At 44.1% G+C, this 19,837-nt stretch overlaps 1 protein-coding gene across 1 annotated transcript in view; it reads left to right on the top strand.

Annotated features, from left to right (window-relative positions):
• The window catches only part of LOC135506707 (F-box only protein 41-like), a 97,418-nt gene that overhangs the window by 37,311 nt on the left and 40,270 nt on the right, over positions 1 to 19,837 (top strand). Inside the window, exon 4 of the mRNA XM_064926047.1 lies at positions 15,667 to 15,883. Within this exon, the coding sequence (XP_064782119.1) occupies positions 15,667 to 15,883 (217 nt within the window). The remainder of the gene's footprint in view (positions 1 to 15,666; positions 15,884 to 19,837) is intronic.

Here is a 19,837-nt window from a genome sequence, read left to right as displayed (position 1 = left end):
GTGGGGCGGTGGGTAGCCTAGTGGCTAGAGCTTTGGGCTAGAAGCCGAACGGTTGCCCAAGCTGACAAGGTAAAAATCGGTTCTGCCCCTGAAAAAGGCAGTTAATCCACTGTTCCTAGGCCGTCATTGTAAATAAGAATTTGTTCTTAACTGACTTGCCTAGTTATATAAATAATATGACTGATCTGGAAAATAAAAATCATTTAAAAAACACTGCAAAATTATCAGTTTCTCTGGTTGTACTATTTATAGGTATTTTTAAAACAAAATGTTAATTTACCCATTCTATAAACTACTGGCAATATTTCTCCCAAATTCCAAATAAAAATATTGTCATTTAGAGCATTTATTTGCAGAAAATGATAGCTGGTTAAAATAACAAAAAGGTGCAGTGTTGTCAGACCTTGAATAATGCAAAGAACATAAGTACATATTAATTCTTTAAACAACACAATACTTATGTTTTATCTTAGGAAGACTTCAGAAATCAATATTTGGTGGAATAACCCTGATTTATCGATCACAGCTTTCATGCGTCTTGGCATGCTCTCTCCACCAGTCTTTCACTTTGATGTTGGGTGACTTTATGCCATCCTGGCGCAAAACTATAAGCAGCTCGGCTTTGACCATCCATCTTCCTCTAGATCAAATTCAAGGTTTTGAATGGGGTTCAGGTCTGGAGATTGGTCTGGCCATGACAGGGTCTTGATCTGGTGGTCCTCCATTCACACCTTGATTGACCTGGCCGTGTGGCATTGAGCATTGTCCTGCTGGAAGAAAAAAAAAAACAATCCTCAGAGTTGGGGAACATTGTCAGAGCAGAAGGAAGCAAGTTTTCTTCCAGGACATCCTTGTACGTGGCTTGATTCATGCGTCCTTCACAAAGACAAATCTGCCCGACTCCAGCCTTTCTGAAGCAACCCCAGATCATCACCGATCCTCCACCAAATTTCACTGTGTTTGCGAGACACTGTGGCTTGTAGGCCTCTCCAGGTCTCGCACCCACTGTGAAATCTGGTGGATATGAACTTATTTTCTTTGCATTATTAGAGATCTGACAACACTGCATCTTTTTTTGTTATTTTGACCATTTGTCATTTCCAAATAAAAATGGTCATTTAGAGAAATGTGGGAGAAATGTTGTCAGTTTATAGAATAAAACAAACATTTTCATTTTACCCAAACACGTAACTATAAATAGTAAAACCAGAGAAACTGATAATTTTGTATGCATGCATACATACATGGTCAGCGCTACTGTCCCTGTGAATTATGCCCCACACCCAGCCAGGGTGGGCTGAGTGAATGACCAAGCCCCTAGTGAGAACATCAAAAGGCCACTCTCAATGCGATGCAATTTCAGTACCGAATTTCATCTGACGTATTCCATGCTCATTCCCTTAAGAGGGAGGGTGGGAGGGAGGAGGGCGGCTTACAGTGTCTCTCCGATGTGATGCTACTGTGGAAACAGGTTCGTTCTGCGCCAAGCGAGGCAGCATTCCCAGAATGCAAAGCGTTACTGTCAGGGTAGGAAGGAGCCAGTGTCTTAGAGCAGTGGGTTCACACACATGCACGTGCATACACACACACCAATGAGAGAGACACACACTCAACTGACGGGAGGTGAAAAGCTTTCCTTAATGATATGGAAAAAAGGTTGACATTTAAAGTGGTGTGTAAATAGAATCTATGCTATGTGAATGTAGAATGAATGCTTAACATCTTATAGTACATCATTGCACGCATGATAGAACAGCAAAGAATGTACTTCCATTTTGGTATACCACAATGCTGGATGCTTCTCTCTTCCGTTTCATCAGCAAAACAATAACACATGCACTGGTACGATCAGTGGCGTTGTTTCACCTTATGCGCCGAGTCCAAAAATTGATGTTCCAATCCTAGATTGCCCCTTTTAACAGACTCCTTTTTAAAGATGAATAATTTAAACCTCAACGGAAGGCACTGACACAAAATTAAGTCACTTTATGAGAAATGCATGTTACAGCCCTGAGCATAGATATGCAGAAACCAGGAAGTTAGGGGATTGATAATGAACCCCGGCCCGAGTTTAGATGGAGGGTTTGATTTGCAGGTCCTTGGCTTTGGGGAGAGTGAGTGAGTGAGTGAGTGAGCGAGTGAGTGGGTGGGGAATAGAAACCATTTGAAGAGAGCGTGAGCAAGAGGACGGGCGCAATGGAGAGACTTACGACATACCTCTCCAATTAGGTTGACCGTGTCGGAATGACGTTCGCTCAAGTCTTGGTTCTGGGTGTTGATGTGAGCTTGCAAGATGGCATGTGTGAATACTGCCATCACCAGGTGATAAGATCAGGTCTTCCCCTTCTCCCCCCATGTTTCAGAATCAGAAGAGGAAGCTCAAACCAGATGAATACATTGATATCCCCTCTTCTTCAGCCTTATTAGCACGATCCAATAAGACCATAAAATAACCATTAGACCAAGGCTTCAAACAGAAGCAGAGAAGGAAGTCCCGCTATCCCTTAGCCATTATTTAGCATTCGAGAATATAACGAATCTGTAGAAAGGAGAGTCTTGATTTTGTCATCGACTCATTTGACAGAATTGTCAAAGCATTCTATTGACTAGGGCTGTGATGATACCAGTATAGAAAAAAAGATTCCCATGGCAAAAATGAAAACACCAAGCAGACAGAACTCTCTAGTCCTTTAAAAAAAACTGCTGTATATAAAATATTGTGTTGCTATAGATTGGAAAATAAGTGGATAAATCTGACTCGGAATGACAATGTTTGTTTCCAACATTAGGAACTGTTTTCCTAAAGAAGTTTCCTTGCCACGTACTTACGAGTATCACGATACTGGTATTGTCCCGGCCCTACTATTGACCGTAGGATTACATTCTATACGACAAAACGTACCGCATAGACTCACGTCTAAAAGCAGCAGGTGTTAGCGATAACCTGCGGGGTGTCGACATACGGTGACGATTCTATATGTAGTATCGATGGGAAATGAATAGAAAATGATGGCCGACATTTCTACTCAGAGGTGATAGGACGGCTAACCGTTGCTTCTAACCATTTGTGGGCACGATGTGTTTCGTCCTTTGGGATTGGTAGGCTACATTTAAAAAAATAAAATAATAATTAACTCAATCCAATAGTAGAGCACCCGGGACCCGGATTAGGGTTTCTTGGAAATCAAGAACCTCAGGGAGAGAAGGCTTTGAAAACAGGTCGATGAGCTTCATCAACATGATCAAGGCATACTGATTTTTTTTTTCTTTTCTTTTTTTTCTGTCCTCCGTTGCTACCTGGGTCTCGTGCACCCTCTTCTCTAGATCGTCTCCTCCTACCTCTGTCGCTCACTGTCTCTTTCACTGCCTCTCCTTTATTCTAGTGCTCTCTTCTCAACTCACCCTCGACAAGCTGCTGCTTCTCTCTTTCTTTGTCTCCCTCTTTCCCTCTGTACCGCATGTTCTCTCTCACGGTTCAGTATTATTCAATAGATCGTGTGTGTGTGTGTGTGTGTGTGTGTGTGTGTGTGTGTGTGTGTGTGTAAAAAAAATAAAAAAATAAATAAATGTGTGTGTGTGTGTGTAAGCATTTGTTCCATGCATATGCGTGTGTGTACGTAAAAAACCCACATCTACTTAGTCCCATCCAGGTGACTAAGTAGAATCCATAATAAGCGCTTGTCACTTGGCTGAGCGACACAAAGCAACTATTTATAAAAGGTATTTTCTATCTGTCTGTCATGCATGGCTTTTAATTAATTATTTCACTCCATGAATATTAATGCTGTATAATATTGAATTAATAACCGGTAATCATGACAACGATGAAAGACGGACTGACCAGTGATGATAATTAACATATAAACAGGACCACTTTAGAAGATCATGGCTGTGTCCTAAATGGTACCCCATTAAGGGCACTATATTTGACCAGGGTCCTTAGGGGTCTGGTCAAAAGTAGTGCAATATATAGGGAATAGGATGCCATTTGGAATGCCGACCGTGTCTTATTCATCATGGCTGTTGTGGCTTGTTGGACCCTTGGGTGTACAGAGCGAGTCAGGTGTGCGTCCCAAATAGCACCCTATTCCCTATGCAGACCCCCAAGGGTCCTGGTAAAACAAATAGTGCACTAAATAAGGAATAGGGTATAATTTGGGACATGGCCCCTCTGTCTGTCTCATCTCAAGTGAGGGTGGCTGGCTGTAAGCTGGTGTGACTATTCATTAGCCCCTCTTATCATGGTCATTAGCCCTAGATGGATAGATACTAGATCCTGTTCATGTATATTTCCCCTATCTTTATATCCATGAACAGCAGTGGTTTAGATCATTATCGTTTGGCAACTATTACATTTCTATCTGCTTTCATCCCTTTGTCCTTCTTGGCCCTCCCCGCTTCCCCTCTTCCTCGGGATCATTATTCTTCAGTCAGCATGACACTCTTTTCATGTCACAACGTCATAGCATGCCATGATCTCCTTTAGAAAAGCACGGTTGAAATATGCTCCCTGGAATATCCTTTTGCCTTCCACTCCATCATTGTGTGTTAGCATGATGATCAGCGCATTCTATTGGGAAATGCTACTGTCCATGCTAGCATCGTTAGCTAATATGCTAATGCTACAATTCAGGCTAATTGCCTCCTGTAGGTCAGCAGAGGGAATGATTAGCATTCAGAGAGCCTCATTGTAATAAGCTAGGTGATAACAGTTTAGGGTGCCTGGCTTGGACCCTACTGGACACCCATCCACTTAACCGGAGGTGATTTAGCAGTGGATTTATGAGCAAAGTCTAATTCTCATTAGTCCCGGCCTCCCTGGTCCTCTGCTCACCTCATTGATTACCAAAACATTCATTTACATCCTATGATTACTAATTAGGCATTTGTACCCTGTCTGAAATCGTCCTGTTAGTAGCATATGGGGGTGTGCGACACGTCCTCCTCAGCCTTGTGTCGCCCCTTGCGCCACTGAACAGCTAGCTTTTAGTGTAGCGCCAAATGGTAAGACGCTTCAGGAGGGAGGTCACGTGCGCTAGCAGGGCAGAGGTCCTGGGTTTGAGCCTCGGTGTGAGCCGAATCGGGAGGAAGTGGTACTCGCTAAGAAGCATTGTGACGTCCTTTACATTAGCATGTGACATACTCCCACTCGATCCTTTCCGATACATTTCATTTTTCATCTTGGTCATTTGGGTGGTGGACCATTCTTAATGCCCACAGGAAACTGTTGTGTGTGAAAAACCCAGTAGCTTTTCAGTTTGACACACTTAAACCAGTGTGCCCTGGCACCTACCACCATACCCCGTTCAAGGGCACTTAAATATTTTGTTTCGCTCATTCACCCTCTAAATGGCACACATACAATACATGTCTCAATTGTCTCCAGGCTTAAAAATCCTTCTTTAACTTTTCATCTCCCCTTCAGAAACACTGATTTGAAATGGATTTAACAGGTGACATCAATAAGGGATCATAGCTTTCAACTGGATTTACCTGGTCAATCTGTCATGGAAAGAGCAGATGTTCCTAATGTTTTGTACACTCAGTGTATATATTATTATACATGTGAAGAATGCAAATCTTGCAAATTGTATTTCCATTTAAAAGACCGTCCTCATCATGCCTTCCATTTTATTTATAGATAATCAGGATGCATCCCAAGTTGCCCCCGATTCCCTATTTACATTTTATGACATTTAGCAGACACTCTTATACAGAGCGACTTGCAGTAGTGAGTGCCTACATTTTTGTACTTTTTCTACTGGTCCCCTGTGGGAATCTAACCCACAACCCGGGTGTTGCAAGCGCCATGCTCTACCAACTGTAGTGCACTACATTTGACCAGCACCCTAAATTATCATTCTCTCTTGCTGAAGCAGATTGACTTCTGCAGTCGAGATTTGCACCCCTGTATAAAAGGCAACATGAAATTGGTCTGTATCTGAAACTAGCACCCGATAGCATTATATCAGCCGCTCAGTGCCCTTTCATCCTGGCATGGTGAGACCGATCCTGCATCCCAAATAGAGCCCCACAGTGGAGGTGTCATACTACCCATAAAACCTAGCGATCAAACAGGGAAATGGTTCCAATCGTTTTTCCACCATACATTTTAGAAACAATTCAAATAAGGGCTGTGTTTCGTGTAGGTTTACCCTGGCGTGTCATTTTCATAACCACCTAAATCTCTCTCGGACAAAGTGACTATTTACTATCATATTGGAACATGCTAATTAACATAAGTAGACATGGAAGACTACAAATCCCTGCAAGCTCCTGCACGTAATCTCTAGCACCGTTTGCTAACAGGTACATTTACAGAAATGCAGCCATTTTATTCATTACTACATTTAGCTTACATTAGATGGTTAATCCAGAGATTCTTACTTTTGCCTCAAATTGGCACTTTCATCCAGATCATCATGGGATTTGTAGTTCTTTAGCAGCTAATTTGTTGGGGGTAAATATAGATTTCAGACCCCTTGACTTTTCCCACATTTTATTATGTTACAACCTTATTCTAAAATTGATGAGAGAAAAAACGAATCCATCTACATACACTACCCCATAATGACAAAGAAAAAACAGGTGTTTAGACATTTTTGCAAAAGTATTAAAAATAAAAACTGATCACATTTACATAAGTATTCAGACACTTTACTCAGTACTTTGTTGAAGCACTTTTTGGCAGCGATTACAGCCTCGAGTCTTCTTGGGTATGACGCTGCAAGTTTGGCACACCTGTATTTGGGGAGTTTCTCCTATTCTTCTCTGCAGATCCTCTCAAGCTCTGTCAGGTTGGATGGGGAGCGTTGCCGCACAGCTATTTTCAGGTCTCCAGAGATGTTCGATCGATCGGGTTCAATTCCGGGCTCTGGCTGGGCCACTCAAGGACATTCAGAGACTTGTCCTGAAGCCACTCCTGCGTTGTTTTGGCTGTGTGCTTAGGGTCATTGTCCTGTTAGACTGGGGCGAAGGTTCACCTTCCGAGGTCCTGAGCTCTCTGGATCAGTTTTTTTTATCAAGGATCTCTTTGTACTTTGTTCCGTTGATCTGTCCCTGCCGCTGTAAAAACATCCCCACAGTATGACGATGCCATCATCATGCTTCACCGTAGGGATTGTGCCAGGTTTCCTCCAGACGTGATGCTTAGCATTCAGGTCAAAGAGTTCGATCTTGCTTTCATCGGACCAGAGAACCTTGTTTCTCATGGTCTGAGGGTCTTTAGGTGCCTTTTGGCAAACTCCAAGCAGGATGTCATGTGTATTTTACTGAGGAGTGGCTTCTGTCTGGCCACTCTACCATAAAGGCCTGATTGGTGGAGTGCTGCAGAGATAGTTGTCCTTCTGGAAGGTTCTCCCATCTCCACAGAGGAACTCTAGAGCGCTGTCTGTGACCATCAGGTTCTTGGTCACCTCCCTGACCAAGGCCCTTCTCCTCCGATTGCTCAGTTTTGCTGGGTGGCCAGCTCTAGGAAGAGTCTTGGTGGTTCAATGCTGCAGGAATGTTTTGGTACCTTTCCCCAGATCTGTGCCTTCGACACAATCCTGTCTCTGAGCTCTACGGACAATTATTTTGGCCTCATATGGCTTGCTTTTTGCTGTGACATGCACTGACAACTATGGGACCTTTTTATATAGACAGGTTTATGTCTTTCCAAATCATGTCCATTCAATTGAATTTACCACATGTGGACTCCAAGTTGTAGAAACATATCAAGGATGATCAATGGAAACCGGATGCATCGGAGGTCAATTAAATTTCGAGTGTCACAGCAAAGGATCTGAAAACTTTTGTAAATAATTGTTTTCTGATTTTATTTTAAATACATTTGAAAAAATGTATAAACTGTTTTCTTTGTCATTATGGTATTTTGTGTAGATTTCAGATTTTTTTTTTTTTTAATCCATTTGATAATAAGGCTGTAATATAACAAAATGGAAAAGGTCAAGGGGTCTGAATACTTTCCGAAGGCACTGTATATTGATAAGTCACCATGTCTGAGAGATTTACACAGCCATCAAAACGTTACGCCAGGGTAAGCCTACATGAAACACATCCCTTATTTGAAGTGTTTCTAAAAAATGAATGGTGGGAAAAACCCGATTTGGAACCATTTCCCTGTTTGACTGCTAGGTTTTATGGGTATTAAAGACTCATACTGTGGTACTCGATGGCACCATTATTCCATTTAATGGTGCACTACTATGGGCCCTGGTCAAAAGTAATGCACTATGAAGGGAATAATGGTGTCATTTGGGGCGCGAACACTGTCGAGATGCAATTATACACATTTTCAGTTCCCCTCCGTATGAATGTCTCTGACATGCCTTTTTATCTGCCCTGTAGTGTGGATAACCAGAGAGGTGTCACAAGAGGACGAGCCACCTGAGACACTGTGTTCCTTATGGAAGTCTATTATATGGTGTATATACTGCATGGGGAAACTGAGTGTGGGGGGCAGGTGTGTGCGGGTAGCGCATAAGGAAGGGGAGAGGACGGGTGAGGATGGATTCAGAGAGCATGGATTCACGGAAGCTCTGTCCTCTGTAGCGCCATCCTACCAACCTGTAAACAGGTGGTCTGGTACTACTTCACCCTCAATGTCTTGTCTAAGTCTGTGCCAGTCAGACAGACACACACCGCTATGTCTTACTATATTTGTGAATTTTAGTTGGGTTACTTTTCTTGGGAGGACTTCTGGTACTCGCAAGTATAGTAAAATGTACACACACACACACACACACACACACACACACACACACACACACACACACACACACACGGCCTAGTGTCCCAGTACAGTAAGACCCAGGAAAGACTGTAGGAGACCTGGTTTTCAACTCCCCCAGTGCCGGTGTGAACATGTGGGCTTATTTGTCGACTTGTTGCCCCTGTCTGGAGGTGCTAGTTTTGGAAGGAGACGATGAGTCACGCGTAGAGAGCAGGGGGTGTTGAAAAAAAAATAAGGTTGACAACAGGAAACCGACACATCACATGTATATGTCCTACTGAGATGTGTCGGTCTGTCTGTCTCCTCTCATGCTTCTTCCTATTGGCTCTTTTGATTTCCTGCTCTGTCTCTTTTGGTACGTCTTTCTCTCTTTCTGCAGGATTCTGTGTCTATGCATGTCTGTGTGTGTCTCTTTAAACCCACCCTCTTCCCCTCCTCTAATATCAAACTCCACTTCAGTTATGCAGAGTGAGCCGTCCGTCCGCCAAGTCTGGTGGTATAGTGCATTTACACAACACTTCTGGGGAGAGAGGGAGAAGAGCGAGGCTTTTCAGGCTTTTTTTGCATGTCCTTAGCCCTCCACTCCCAGAGGATTGGCGTATCTCTCTAGCCCCAGGTCTTATTTGAGCCTTGCCAGTTTGATCCAGCGTGGACTGCGATGTATTTAATAGTGAGCTGGACAAAAGAGTTGCAGTCCCGTTTTCTGTCCTTTTATCTTCATCAAAAACGGTAACGCTTTCGAAAAACCTCGACATCATCCAGCTGACTGTACTCTTATCACGTTCTCCAGCATTACATTTGCGAGCACATTTTCTTCCCAGACGTGTTTAGCCCCTAAGACTTCGACGAGTGTCTCTCTGTATTGATGTGGCTAGTTAATAACCAGGAGCGATCAGCCATGTGAAATACAGGAAACATGGATCCTCAGCGGTTTGATACTCCGGTACACACACACACACACACACACACACACACACAGAAACGTGCTCCCATGCGCACACACACGTGTACGTACTCCTGGACGATGGCCCTGTCATGGATGAATGCCTTGCTGCTCTTTTGTGAAACCTATCTAGTGGGATAATAGCTGCAGAGGCCGGGTTGCAGGAGCACACGCATTAGATCAGCGTTCCCCAAACTCGGTCCTCGTGACCCTAAAAGGCGCATTTTATTTTATTTTTTCCTTTTTTTTTCTGACGCTACACAGCTGACTCAAACGATCAAAGCTTGATGATTAGTTGATTATTCGAATCAGCTGTGTAGCGCACTTACTGTACATGTCGAACACACGTCCACTGGTACGATCAGTCAAACACACACCTCTAATCCAATCTGTGGTCACGCTCCTCTCCTTCCCTCTACTCACCCAGGTGGGTCTGCTCTAGACTGGATGGGATGTGTGTGTGTGTGTGTGTGTGTGCCCCTCAAGTCCCTCCAACCTACCAGACCACTACAAATAAGTATTCACTGCAACCATTCAAGCACCGGTATCTTTTGAAAAGGAGATTTTTCTATTCCTTCAAATGACTGTCATTTTTAGAAATATTTTTCATATCGGTCTAGTGTATATAAAAAAACAACGATTTGAATATCCAGATGAAGTGAGTAGAAAAGGCTACGCAAAAAGACAGATGCAATATATTCCAACAAGAAGAAATGTAAAGCCGATCATCTTTGGATCAATGTATCATGAATACCAATTCTTCAACAGTATAATCCAACTCTACTACCAGTCTGTGTCTCTGGGACAAAATGGCACCCTATTCTCTACATAGTACAAAAGTAGAACACCATATACACGGAATGGGGTTGGATTTGGGACGCGTGTGTTTTTCCCAGGTTGGGGAGACACTGTGATACTCACTACCCCAACTACCCACAATCCTACAGCACTTTCTATGTGGGGATTCAATTCTCAGTGTAAACCAGATTATTCATTACACCATATATGATATATTTGTGTATATATTTAGCAACCTCCCCGTCACCCTCTGTTCTCTGTCTGTGTCCCAAATGGCACCCTATTCCCTTCATAGCACACTACTTTTGCCCTGGGCCCTGTTAAAAGTAGTGCACTTTTCCTTTGATGACGCCCGTCACATCCCATAATATAGAGGAAAATCTGCTTCAGCCACTTCGACTCCTGTATCTGTTATGTGTTGAAATTGACCTCCTCTTTGATTTTTTTTTGAGGGTGGCTGCTGAAATCCTATTTTGTGTGTGTGTGTGTGTGTGTGTGTGTGTGTGTGCCCCTATTGACACGTCCTCCCACTGCCTGGAGGTAAGGGAGAATGGCGGTGACTGTGATGGCAGGCCTGACTCCTGATCGCTTTAGCTGTGACACTGAAAACAGAAGCAGACAGTGTGAATATATATATATATACACACACACACACACACACGGGGAGCGAAGATGAATCATCAGAAAGCTGTTGGAACGCAACATAAATGCACTCCTACACGAACCATAGGTATACAAAATGGCAGGTGTGAGATTGTATTCGTGCCTGTCGATTCAGAGGGAGAGTGAAAAGGAGGGAGGGAGGGCGAGAAATGAGGAGGGGGAGGGATGGGGGGGCGAGAAATGAGGAGGGGGAGGGAGGGAGGGCGAGAAATGAGGAGGGGGAGGGAGGGCGAGAAATGAAGTGGGGGAGAGAGAAGCTCGTATTGTGACTGGAGCCATTTTAGCAACAGGGAAAATGTTACTCCTCTCTGGGCTAGTTGAAGAGTCACTCTTTTCTATCCTGCTCAGCATGAGTGAGATGAGTAGAAGTAATGTCTCCAAAAGCGGGTTGGAAGTTTGATTAAAATATACACGACAACCCTGAGATGAGCTCTGACCTCTTATCATGCTGACAAGGTAAAACATCTGCCGTTCTGCCCCTGAACAAGGCAGTTAACCCACTGTTCCTAGGCCGGCATTGAAAATAAGAATGTTCTTAACTGACTTGCCTAGTTAAATAAAGGTAAAATAAAAAAGGATGATGCTATTGTCAAACCTCAAACTACTGCGCTGTGTGTGTGTGTGTGTGTGTGTGTGTGTGTGTGTGTGTGTGTGTGTGTGTGTGTGTAAACATTCATTTGATCCAGCTTTATCACCCATTTGATAACCACGTCTTTCATGTTGATCAAACACTTCTTCTAACCCTAATCTGAATAATCTCATTTTGGAATGTCTGCCCCAAAGACAGACACTTAATTTCACCAGATGCCAAACATCTCTCAAGTCTAGCCTCTTCCTTTTTGTTTACGAACCGGCTCACAGCCCGTAAGAAAGAGGAAGATGACGCAGAGGGAGAGAAATAAGACACACATATTTATTAAATAAAGTAAACTATATACAAGTAACAATGGATTGTGCAGTCAGTAGTGTGAGTGGATGCATGCATAGATGGTGATAATGAGGGGTGTTGAGGTGCCAAAACAAATGACCACGAAGCCCCAAATTACCACAACCAGAAGCCAGTGTGTCTGCGTGGAGGGTCTCCTCGGTGTATGGGGAGGGAAAGGTGTATTTATCCCCGGGACACACCCGAGCCCAGGTGTGTCCCATTTCGCTGACGACCCTCCCGGCTCCGCCCACCGACATCCTAATAAGGAGAACGAGAGCAAAGAGAGAATTCGGCAGACAGAGTGGGAGGGTTGGTCACACCTTTTTTTTATAGAACGTTTTACATTACTGTTATGGTCCACGTGCCGGTTTCACGGAACACTGTGAATAGTGCGGCAGGGTAGCCTAGTGGTTAGAGCGTTGGACTAGTAACCAGAAGGTTGCAAGTTCAAACCCCCGAGCTGACAAGGTACAAATCTGTCGTTCTGCCCCTGAACAGGCAGTTAACCCACTGTTCCTAGGCCGTCATTGAAAATAAGAATTTGTTCTTAACTGACTTGCCCAGTTAAATAAATGTAAAATAAAATAGCGGTGGAAATGCAGGCAAATCTGCATCACAAATGGCACCCGATTCAGCTCGGTGGGCCCTGGTCAAATGTAGTGCGCTATTATGGGAATAGAGTGCCATTTGGGATGCATTCATAACTGGAGCGTGCAACGTTAACCTTCAGACAGTAGTCACTTTTGCTCCCGTAAAAACCAACGACAAAGCCCAGTGGTAAGTGGGACCTTTTTGTGTGCGTCTTGTTTGGATTTTCTGAGGAGATTGTTTGGACAGGAGCGGCTGCAGGTGTTGGAAAGGACAGAGATCTGGTATATGCAGACGCGCGCACACACACACACACCACCGAGATGAGGGAAGGGAATTCGGCTCGTTTCACTCCCCGAAGGAGGAAGTGAGGGGAGAGAAAAAAAGACTGCGTGAGAGAGGAGAAGCAAAATATGAAAAAGATTCAGCTGTGATACAGTATCTGTGTGGAAATAACTTAATATATGTATAAAACTGGGACAGCGAGTGCGATAGCATTAATCAGTCGGCTCCTGTGTTTGTGTGTGTGTGTGTGTGTGTGTGTGTGTGTGTTTTTTGAAGAGACAGTACCTTAAGGTCAACATTACCCCCTGGTATGTGTGTGCTTCCAGAAGGTCTCACTTACGGTACTTAATATGATCCTATAATTAGATTCATCAGTGTCCATATAACGCTATTGTGGGAGTAAATGATTCTACCCATGGGTCACCTTGTTGAATGGTCGGAGGGGGGCGGGGGGGTGATATCGATGGCATTTAACAGTCCAGACATGTCTGTGGCACCTCAGCAGGAGACTCTGTGACATTCAACTGTCTTGTATCTCTTTGTGACTGTGTTAAAAATGGCACAAATCTTCATGTCCAGCTCCACTGTACTGTGTGTTCTATTGGGTCCAAGTCAAGTGCAGTATTTTACATGATGTATTTGAACCAGGTCTGGTATGTGTGCACCTATTCATCTGGTTTCTGTCCTCCCGTTAGAAGTGGGGTGTGTGTTTTGTTGTATTCCCCAAACCACCCATTTGTCCCATATGTTCCCAGGGAGTTAGGTCGCCCAGTTAGTTGCAAATGTAGTGTACTCGCATCCAATAAGCTGCAGTTTATAAATTCATGAATTATGCAACGGGTGGGTCTAATCCTGGTTGCTAATTGGTTAAAACCGTATTCCAGCCGGTGTCTATTCCACAAGTTACCACCGGCTAAGGCTATGACGTAATCCACTCATCAGCCCAACCAGGCAATTTATAAACTTGATCTCCACTGTAAGAAATAATCTAGACATGTCCCCTTTCTTTTAGACTAGCATTTGGTCTGCAACAGCAGAGATTTGTATATAAACCTTGCTGTCTGTCTCTCCGACCTTTTCAATATTGAAATTTGATCTCCGCTGTCCCATTTCAGGATCACCATGTCAGGACGAGACATCTTATCTCAGCCAGTCGAAAGTCATGAATCGGCATAATATTTATGGATATATGCAAAGAAATATCAATAGAGCTACTGTAGTTTGCTCTATTTCCAGCTTCAGTTTGAAGTGATTGTGTTAGCTGTGTAGTTGGCTAGCTCCTCTGAACATTGTCCCGACGAGAGAGCACATTTTCTATTCCATATGAAATCGCTCATCAGTAGCTCATTGTGAACGTCACGACAAGTAAACGTCACTAGAAAACAGCTTTAAACAAACGCAAATGCAGCTATTTGGCTGTTGTTCCGTCCGCCCTGTTTGACGTGACTGTGTTAGCCATAGTTGGCTAGCTACAAACCAAGGGATAAGAACGTTGCCAGGCAGAATGGCAACGGAACATTAGAACGAATGACTCGTTATTTAAATCTGTTGGTAACCAGTTGTATAAACGTGATAACACCCTCGAAAGCATGGTGGTTGGAGGATATATTGGCATGGTTTGGTGGTCCTCGACTTCGTACCAATATCCTCCAAATACCGACTTCTCTGACATTATTACTTAAATGCAACTGCAACAGTTAATATTGCTGTGAATATTGCTTATTGTTGCCCAGTAAACTGCAGGACCATTTATCTGTGTGCAGATAAATTTCATGAGGTTGCACTGTTACACACACACACACACACACACACACAGGGGAGTTGGTCTGTGTGTGTGTATTCAACCCATTCTGTGTCTCTTCTCGCCTTTCCACCAGGGAGGTGGCTCAGATAGACCAGTCCATGACTGCTGAGCCTATATGGCTCTGGTCAAATTTAGCGCAACTGTACCGAACAAAGATATATAAACGCAACATGTCACAATTTCAACGATTTTACTGAGTTACAGTTCATATAAGGAAATCAGTTGATTTTTAAATAAAGTCATTAGGCCCTAATCTATGGATTTCACATGACTGGGCAATGGTGCACCCACTGGGGAGCCAGGCCCAGCCAATCAGAATACGTTTTTCCCCACAAAATAGCTTTATCACAGACGTCAGCTGTCTGGGTGGCTGGTCTTAGGTGATCCCGAAGGTGAAGAAGCCGAATGTGGAGGTCCTGGGCTGGCGTTGTTCTCTAAAACAACGGTAGAGAAACGGACTTTCAATTCTCTGGAAACCACTCTAGTGGACATTCCTGCAGTCAGCATGCCAATTGCATGCTCCCTCAAAACTTTAGACATCTGTGGCATTGTGTTGTGTGACAAAACTGCACATTTTAGAGTGTCATTATATTGTCCCTAGCACAAGGTGCACCTGTGTAATGATCATGCTGTTTAATCAGCTTCTTGATATGCCACACCTGTCAGCTGGATGGATTATCTTGGCAAAGGAGAAATGCTCACTAACTGGGATATAAACAAATGTGTGCTCAAAACATGAGAGAAATATGTTTTTTTTGTGCGTATTGGAACATTTCTGGGATCTACACTTTACAATATGGGACCAACACTTTACAATTTTGTTGTGTGTGTGTGTGAAGGAAATGCGGTGCTTTTTGAGACGTAACCTATGTGTGTTTATGCACGCCAGTAACCATCAGTCTCCTCTCCTCCCGATTCACCAGGGAGGTAACCCAGATAGACCAGTTCCTCCAGGAGACGGCGGCACGCGAGGCCAACGCCAAGGTGCGCCTGCAGCAGTTCATCGAGGAGCTCCTGGACCGCGCCGACCGTGCCGAGAAACAGCTGCAGATCATCAGCAGCTGCGGGACCACGCCCAACGGCAGCATGGGACGCTGCAGCCTGCCCGGCTCCAACAAGGGCTCCAACAATGGACGCCAGGTGAGCTGATCCAAGACCAGTTTTGCTTTTGATTACACAAACGGTTACGGTAAGCTGATTTCTCTAGATCCGTAGCCTGCCAGGATCCAAAGGGGCAACAAATGCCAGGTGATCTGGAGTGGAGAGAGGAAGTTGGCCGTGTAGTAGACAAACAAAGTCAGATGTGTGCAAGGGGAGCCTAATGGTTAAGAGTTGAGAAAGGTGAACTTATCCTAGATTGTTTCTGGTGATCTGGAGTGGAGGAGAAGTTGACCTAGATACTGATCTGAGGTCAGATTTGTATGTGTATACCTAATGGTTAAGGTTGGAAAGGTAAGCTGATTCCAGATCTGTGCCAGATATTTGCACAGATAATGTCCCTGTTTAAAAACTCCCCTTCCTTGATGTGAAATAATCTAGGGCAATCTAATGTGGTCGACGCATCTGTTAACTCTCATAACTCCAAAGCGACAAAGGAAGGATGCATCTTCATGGAATTAGACACTTCCTGTTGTTACATTGGCAGGACAGCCAATAGGGGAAGGCAAATCCGTCGCTGTCTGGGGGAACAGATGTCAGTGACAACTCATCAAAGTAGCTTTTTCACTTGAATAATGAATAGACATCGGGTCTATTGAACTGTGCCACTGTAGACTCACAGGACAAAACCAGGATGGACTTGCATAAGCCAGAGAGCGCTTGGTCAAGTAAACTGGGTATCTGATGAATCGACGGTGTGCATGTGCTGCGTGTGTGTTTTTACTGAGTTGAACAGTTGCACGTCACAGGAGGCTGCGGAGGGGAGGACGGCGCATAGCAATGGCTGGAACGGAGCGAATGGACTGGCATCAAACGCATTGAATCCATGTTAGATGTATCTGACACCTTTCCACTCACCCCACTGCAGCCATTACCACCAGCCCGTCCTCCCCAATGAAGCGTCCACCACCCTCCCGTGTTGTGCATTCCTTAATAATACATAGAAGTATGTTTAGTTCCAGTCCAAATGAATGGGGTCTTTTTTTTGGGGGGGGGGGGGGGGGGGTGATATTGGTATAATTTAAATGATTAGTGACGAAAAGAAAAATGATTTTGGAGTGACATGAAGACAGTCGGACAATCTAACCGAGCACGTGGATGTCTATGTCTGAGATCCAAATGGCAACTTATTCCCTACATAGTGCACTACTTTTGACCTGAGCTCTATGGGCCCCAATCAGAAGTAGTGCACTGTGTCGATGAACGCGATGCATCTGATCACTTGGGCGATTAGAAACAGGCAAGGTGGGCGTGTTGATACCTGTCAACTCATCACAATTCTGCATTTTAATTTGATCTGGGCCGATTTAGGGAATGTGTGAAATATTTAATAAACAGAATGGGAGAGCGCTGGACTGTGAATAGCGGAATTGGACAGCGAAGGAGGAGGTGTGTGTGTGTGTGTGTGTGTGTGTGTGTGTGGCCGCTGGTCATGTCACCACTCTATATCTTCATTTACCTCGGAGGTATAAGTGGTAGTCCAGGTGTTAGTCATTTACTGTTGTTGGCATAGAGATGCACCCGGCTTTAATTGAAATGCTAAATAGCTTTTAGCTGGTGATCAAGTATTTTGATTCCAGGAATCAGTGGTGTCTGACTCACTTGGTATCTGGGTATCAGAATTTCCTCATACCCTTAGATATGATCTGAAATCTAAAATATTGCGTTGTTATTGGTTACATGCAGAAAACATCCATACAGAGGAGGCAATGTTGACATTCCAGCAGGTTCCATATGCCGTCATATTATAGACCGAAACAAAGAAAACATTGTGATACATTTGACTAAACTCTCCCCTGCCATTTCCAATTCGCAAAATCTAAAGTGTTTTTAAAAATTCTATCCGAGTGTTGTTAGCGAGAAATAGATGGCCAGTTTCTATCCATTTTCCTTCCATCTATTGTTTCCATGGAGACACACCAGTGGCTCTACTTGCTCAAGTTGTCCAGGTCAGGTGATAGTGCAGTAGTTCGTCTCTGATTCATCTTAGATACCACGTTCTACTCTCCCCCCGTATCGCTCCCATCTCTGACCTCTCACACAGTTGACGGAGTTAAGTGAATGTGTTTCCCACGCCGGCCAAATTCCCCACTCATTCATTACCCAGCCTGATCCAGCTAGGATGTGTCCCAAAAGGCACCCTATTCCCTACATAGTGTCATACTTTTGATCAGAGCCATGTGGACCTGGTCAAAACAAGTGCACTATATAGGGGATAGGGCTTCATTTTGGGATGCGATGCCCCCCCCCCCCCCGCAGTCTCCATTAGTGCTCAATTGAGTGGCTAAATTGTCAACATTTTACAGGGCTTGCACTTCATCTGTGTTAAGAGGCTGTTAGACAGCGATGTGCAGCAGTGTTATGATGCTTTTGAGGCTTGATTTGTATCCACAGTAGTCATCTTGTTTGTCTTCTTGTGCTTATGAGTCGTTGTTTTCAGCATTCTGTGTCCATGGCTAGGATATTATTATATTATAGGACATTTGACATTTGGCATGCTACGGACACCAGAAAGGTACTGCACATTGGCCATCCTCTCTACCATTGCTCACTTTCCCCTCCTCTCTGTCTCTCTCTGTCTCTGTCTCTCTCTGAGATGGATGAGATGGATGGGTGTTTGCCTGCTTCCTCCCTGGTCTGTTTCCACTGGTGCTGGGCCCAGACATGGTTTTCTCTCTCTCTGTGTGTGTGTGTGTGTGTGTGTGTGTGTGTGTGTGTGTGTGTGTGTGTGTGTGTGTGTGTGTGTGTGTGTACACATCTGAGATATTTGGGAAGCCCCTGTAGGGAATTTGCTTGAAGGGAGGAGAAGAGCGAGAGAGTTGGGGAGGAATCTACAGAGGGTAGTGAGAAAAAAGGCAATGGTACTGTGGATGAAGGGACTGGGCGGGAGGAGGAGAGCGGGATAGAGGTTTAGTTCAGTAGAGGGATGGGAGACGGGGCGAGTTCCTATACGGTAGATAAAGTGAGGGGAATATGGAAGGAAGATGAAGGGAAATGTGTCAGGCCCACGCCCAAAGCCTCCTGAATATCTTCGGCTCCTGGTGTAAAAGAGGGGGATTACCAACTCTCCCTCCCTTTTTCACACGATCTGACCAGGGTGGTCAAAAGTAGTGCAATATATAGAGAATAGGGTCCCCTTTGGGACGCAGACACTCTCTTTTCAGATAGCTCCGATTACACTTCCTTAATGTCAGCCAATTAGCTGTCATGTTTTCAGAGCCTCATCCAATCGCAGTTAATTATCCCTAATTCTCAGACAGCACTCACATACAGGGGCTTTGCAGTTCCCTCTAGATTGTGTGCGCGCCTGGTTGCATGAGAATTGAAGCTATAGACTGGTCTCCCAAGTTCAAGTTATTTTCCATATTCATGATAGCAGAAGGACTGTTTATTTCCCCCCCCCCCTCTTTTTGTTATTTAAATGTGGAATTCAAAAATAATCAAGTGAAGCCTTTTTAAAAGTCACTCATCCACTCCCACTAATTTTAGTCCTTTTGTTTGGCTAACTAATTGGTCTCTCTGGTATTGTATCGTTGTGTGAAGTTGACATACTGTACAGTGTGTCATTTCAAAATGGTGGACAACCAATGTTGATAGAGAGGATGAACGAGGGGGGAAATCTGCTCTCATTTGATCATGGAAACCAAACCTGTGTGGTCTATGGTGATGGGGGGGGGGGGGGGGTGAGGGTTGGGATTAAAGAGTTTATATTTGGTAATGTGTTATTGTTATGTGATTGCTGTATAAAAAGTAACGTGTGTGTGTGTGTGTGTGTGTATTCATCTGGCCATCGTCCGTCCATCTATCATCTGTCCATCTCTCAAATCAAAGTTTATTTGTCACGTGCGTGGAATACAACAGGTGTAGACCTTAGTGAAATGCTTACTTACAGGCTCTAGCCAATAGTGCAAAAAATGTATTAGGTGAACAATAGGT

This window comes from Oncorhynchus masou, chromosome 20 (genome assembly GCF_036934945.1).
Source record: "Oncorhynchus masou masou isolate Uvic2021 chromosome 20, UVic_Omas_1.1, whole genome shotgun sequence".
Taxonomy (NCBI): Eukaryota; Metazoa; Chordata; class Actinopteri; order Salmoniformes; family Salmonidae; genus Oncorhynchus; species Oncorhynchus masou.
Note: the sequence above shows the minus strand (reverse complement) of the source record. Positions and strands in the feature narration are given on the sequence as shown.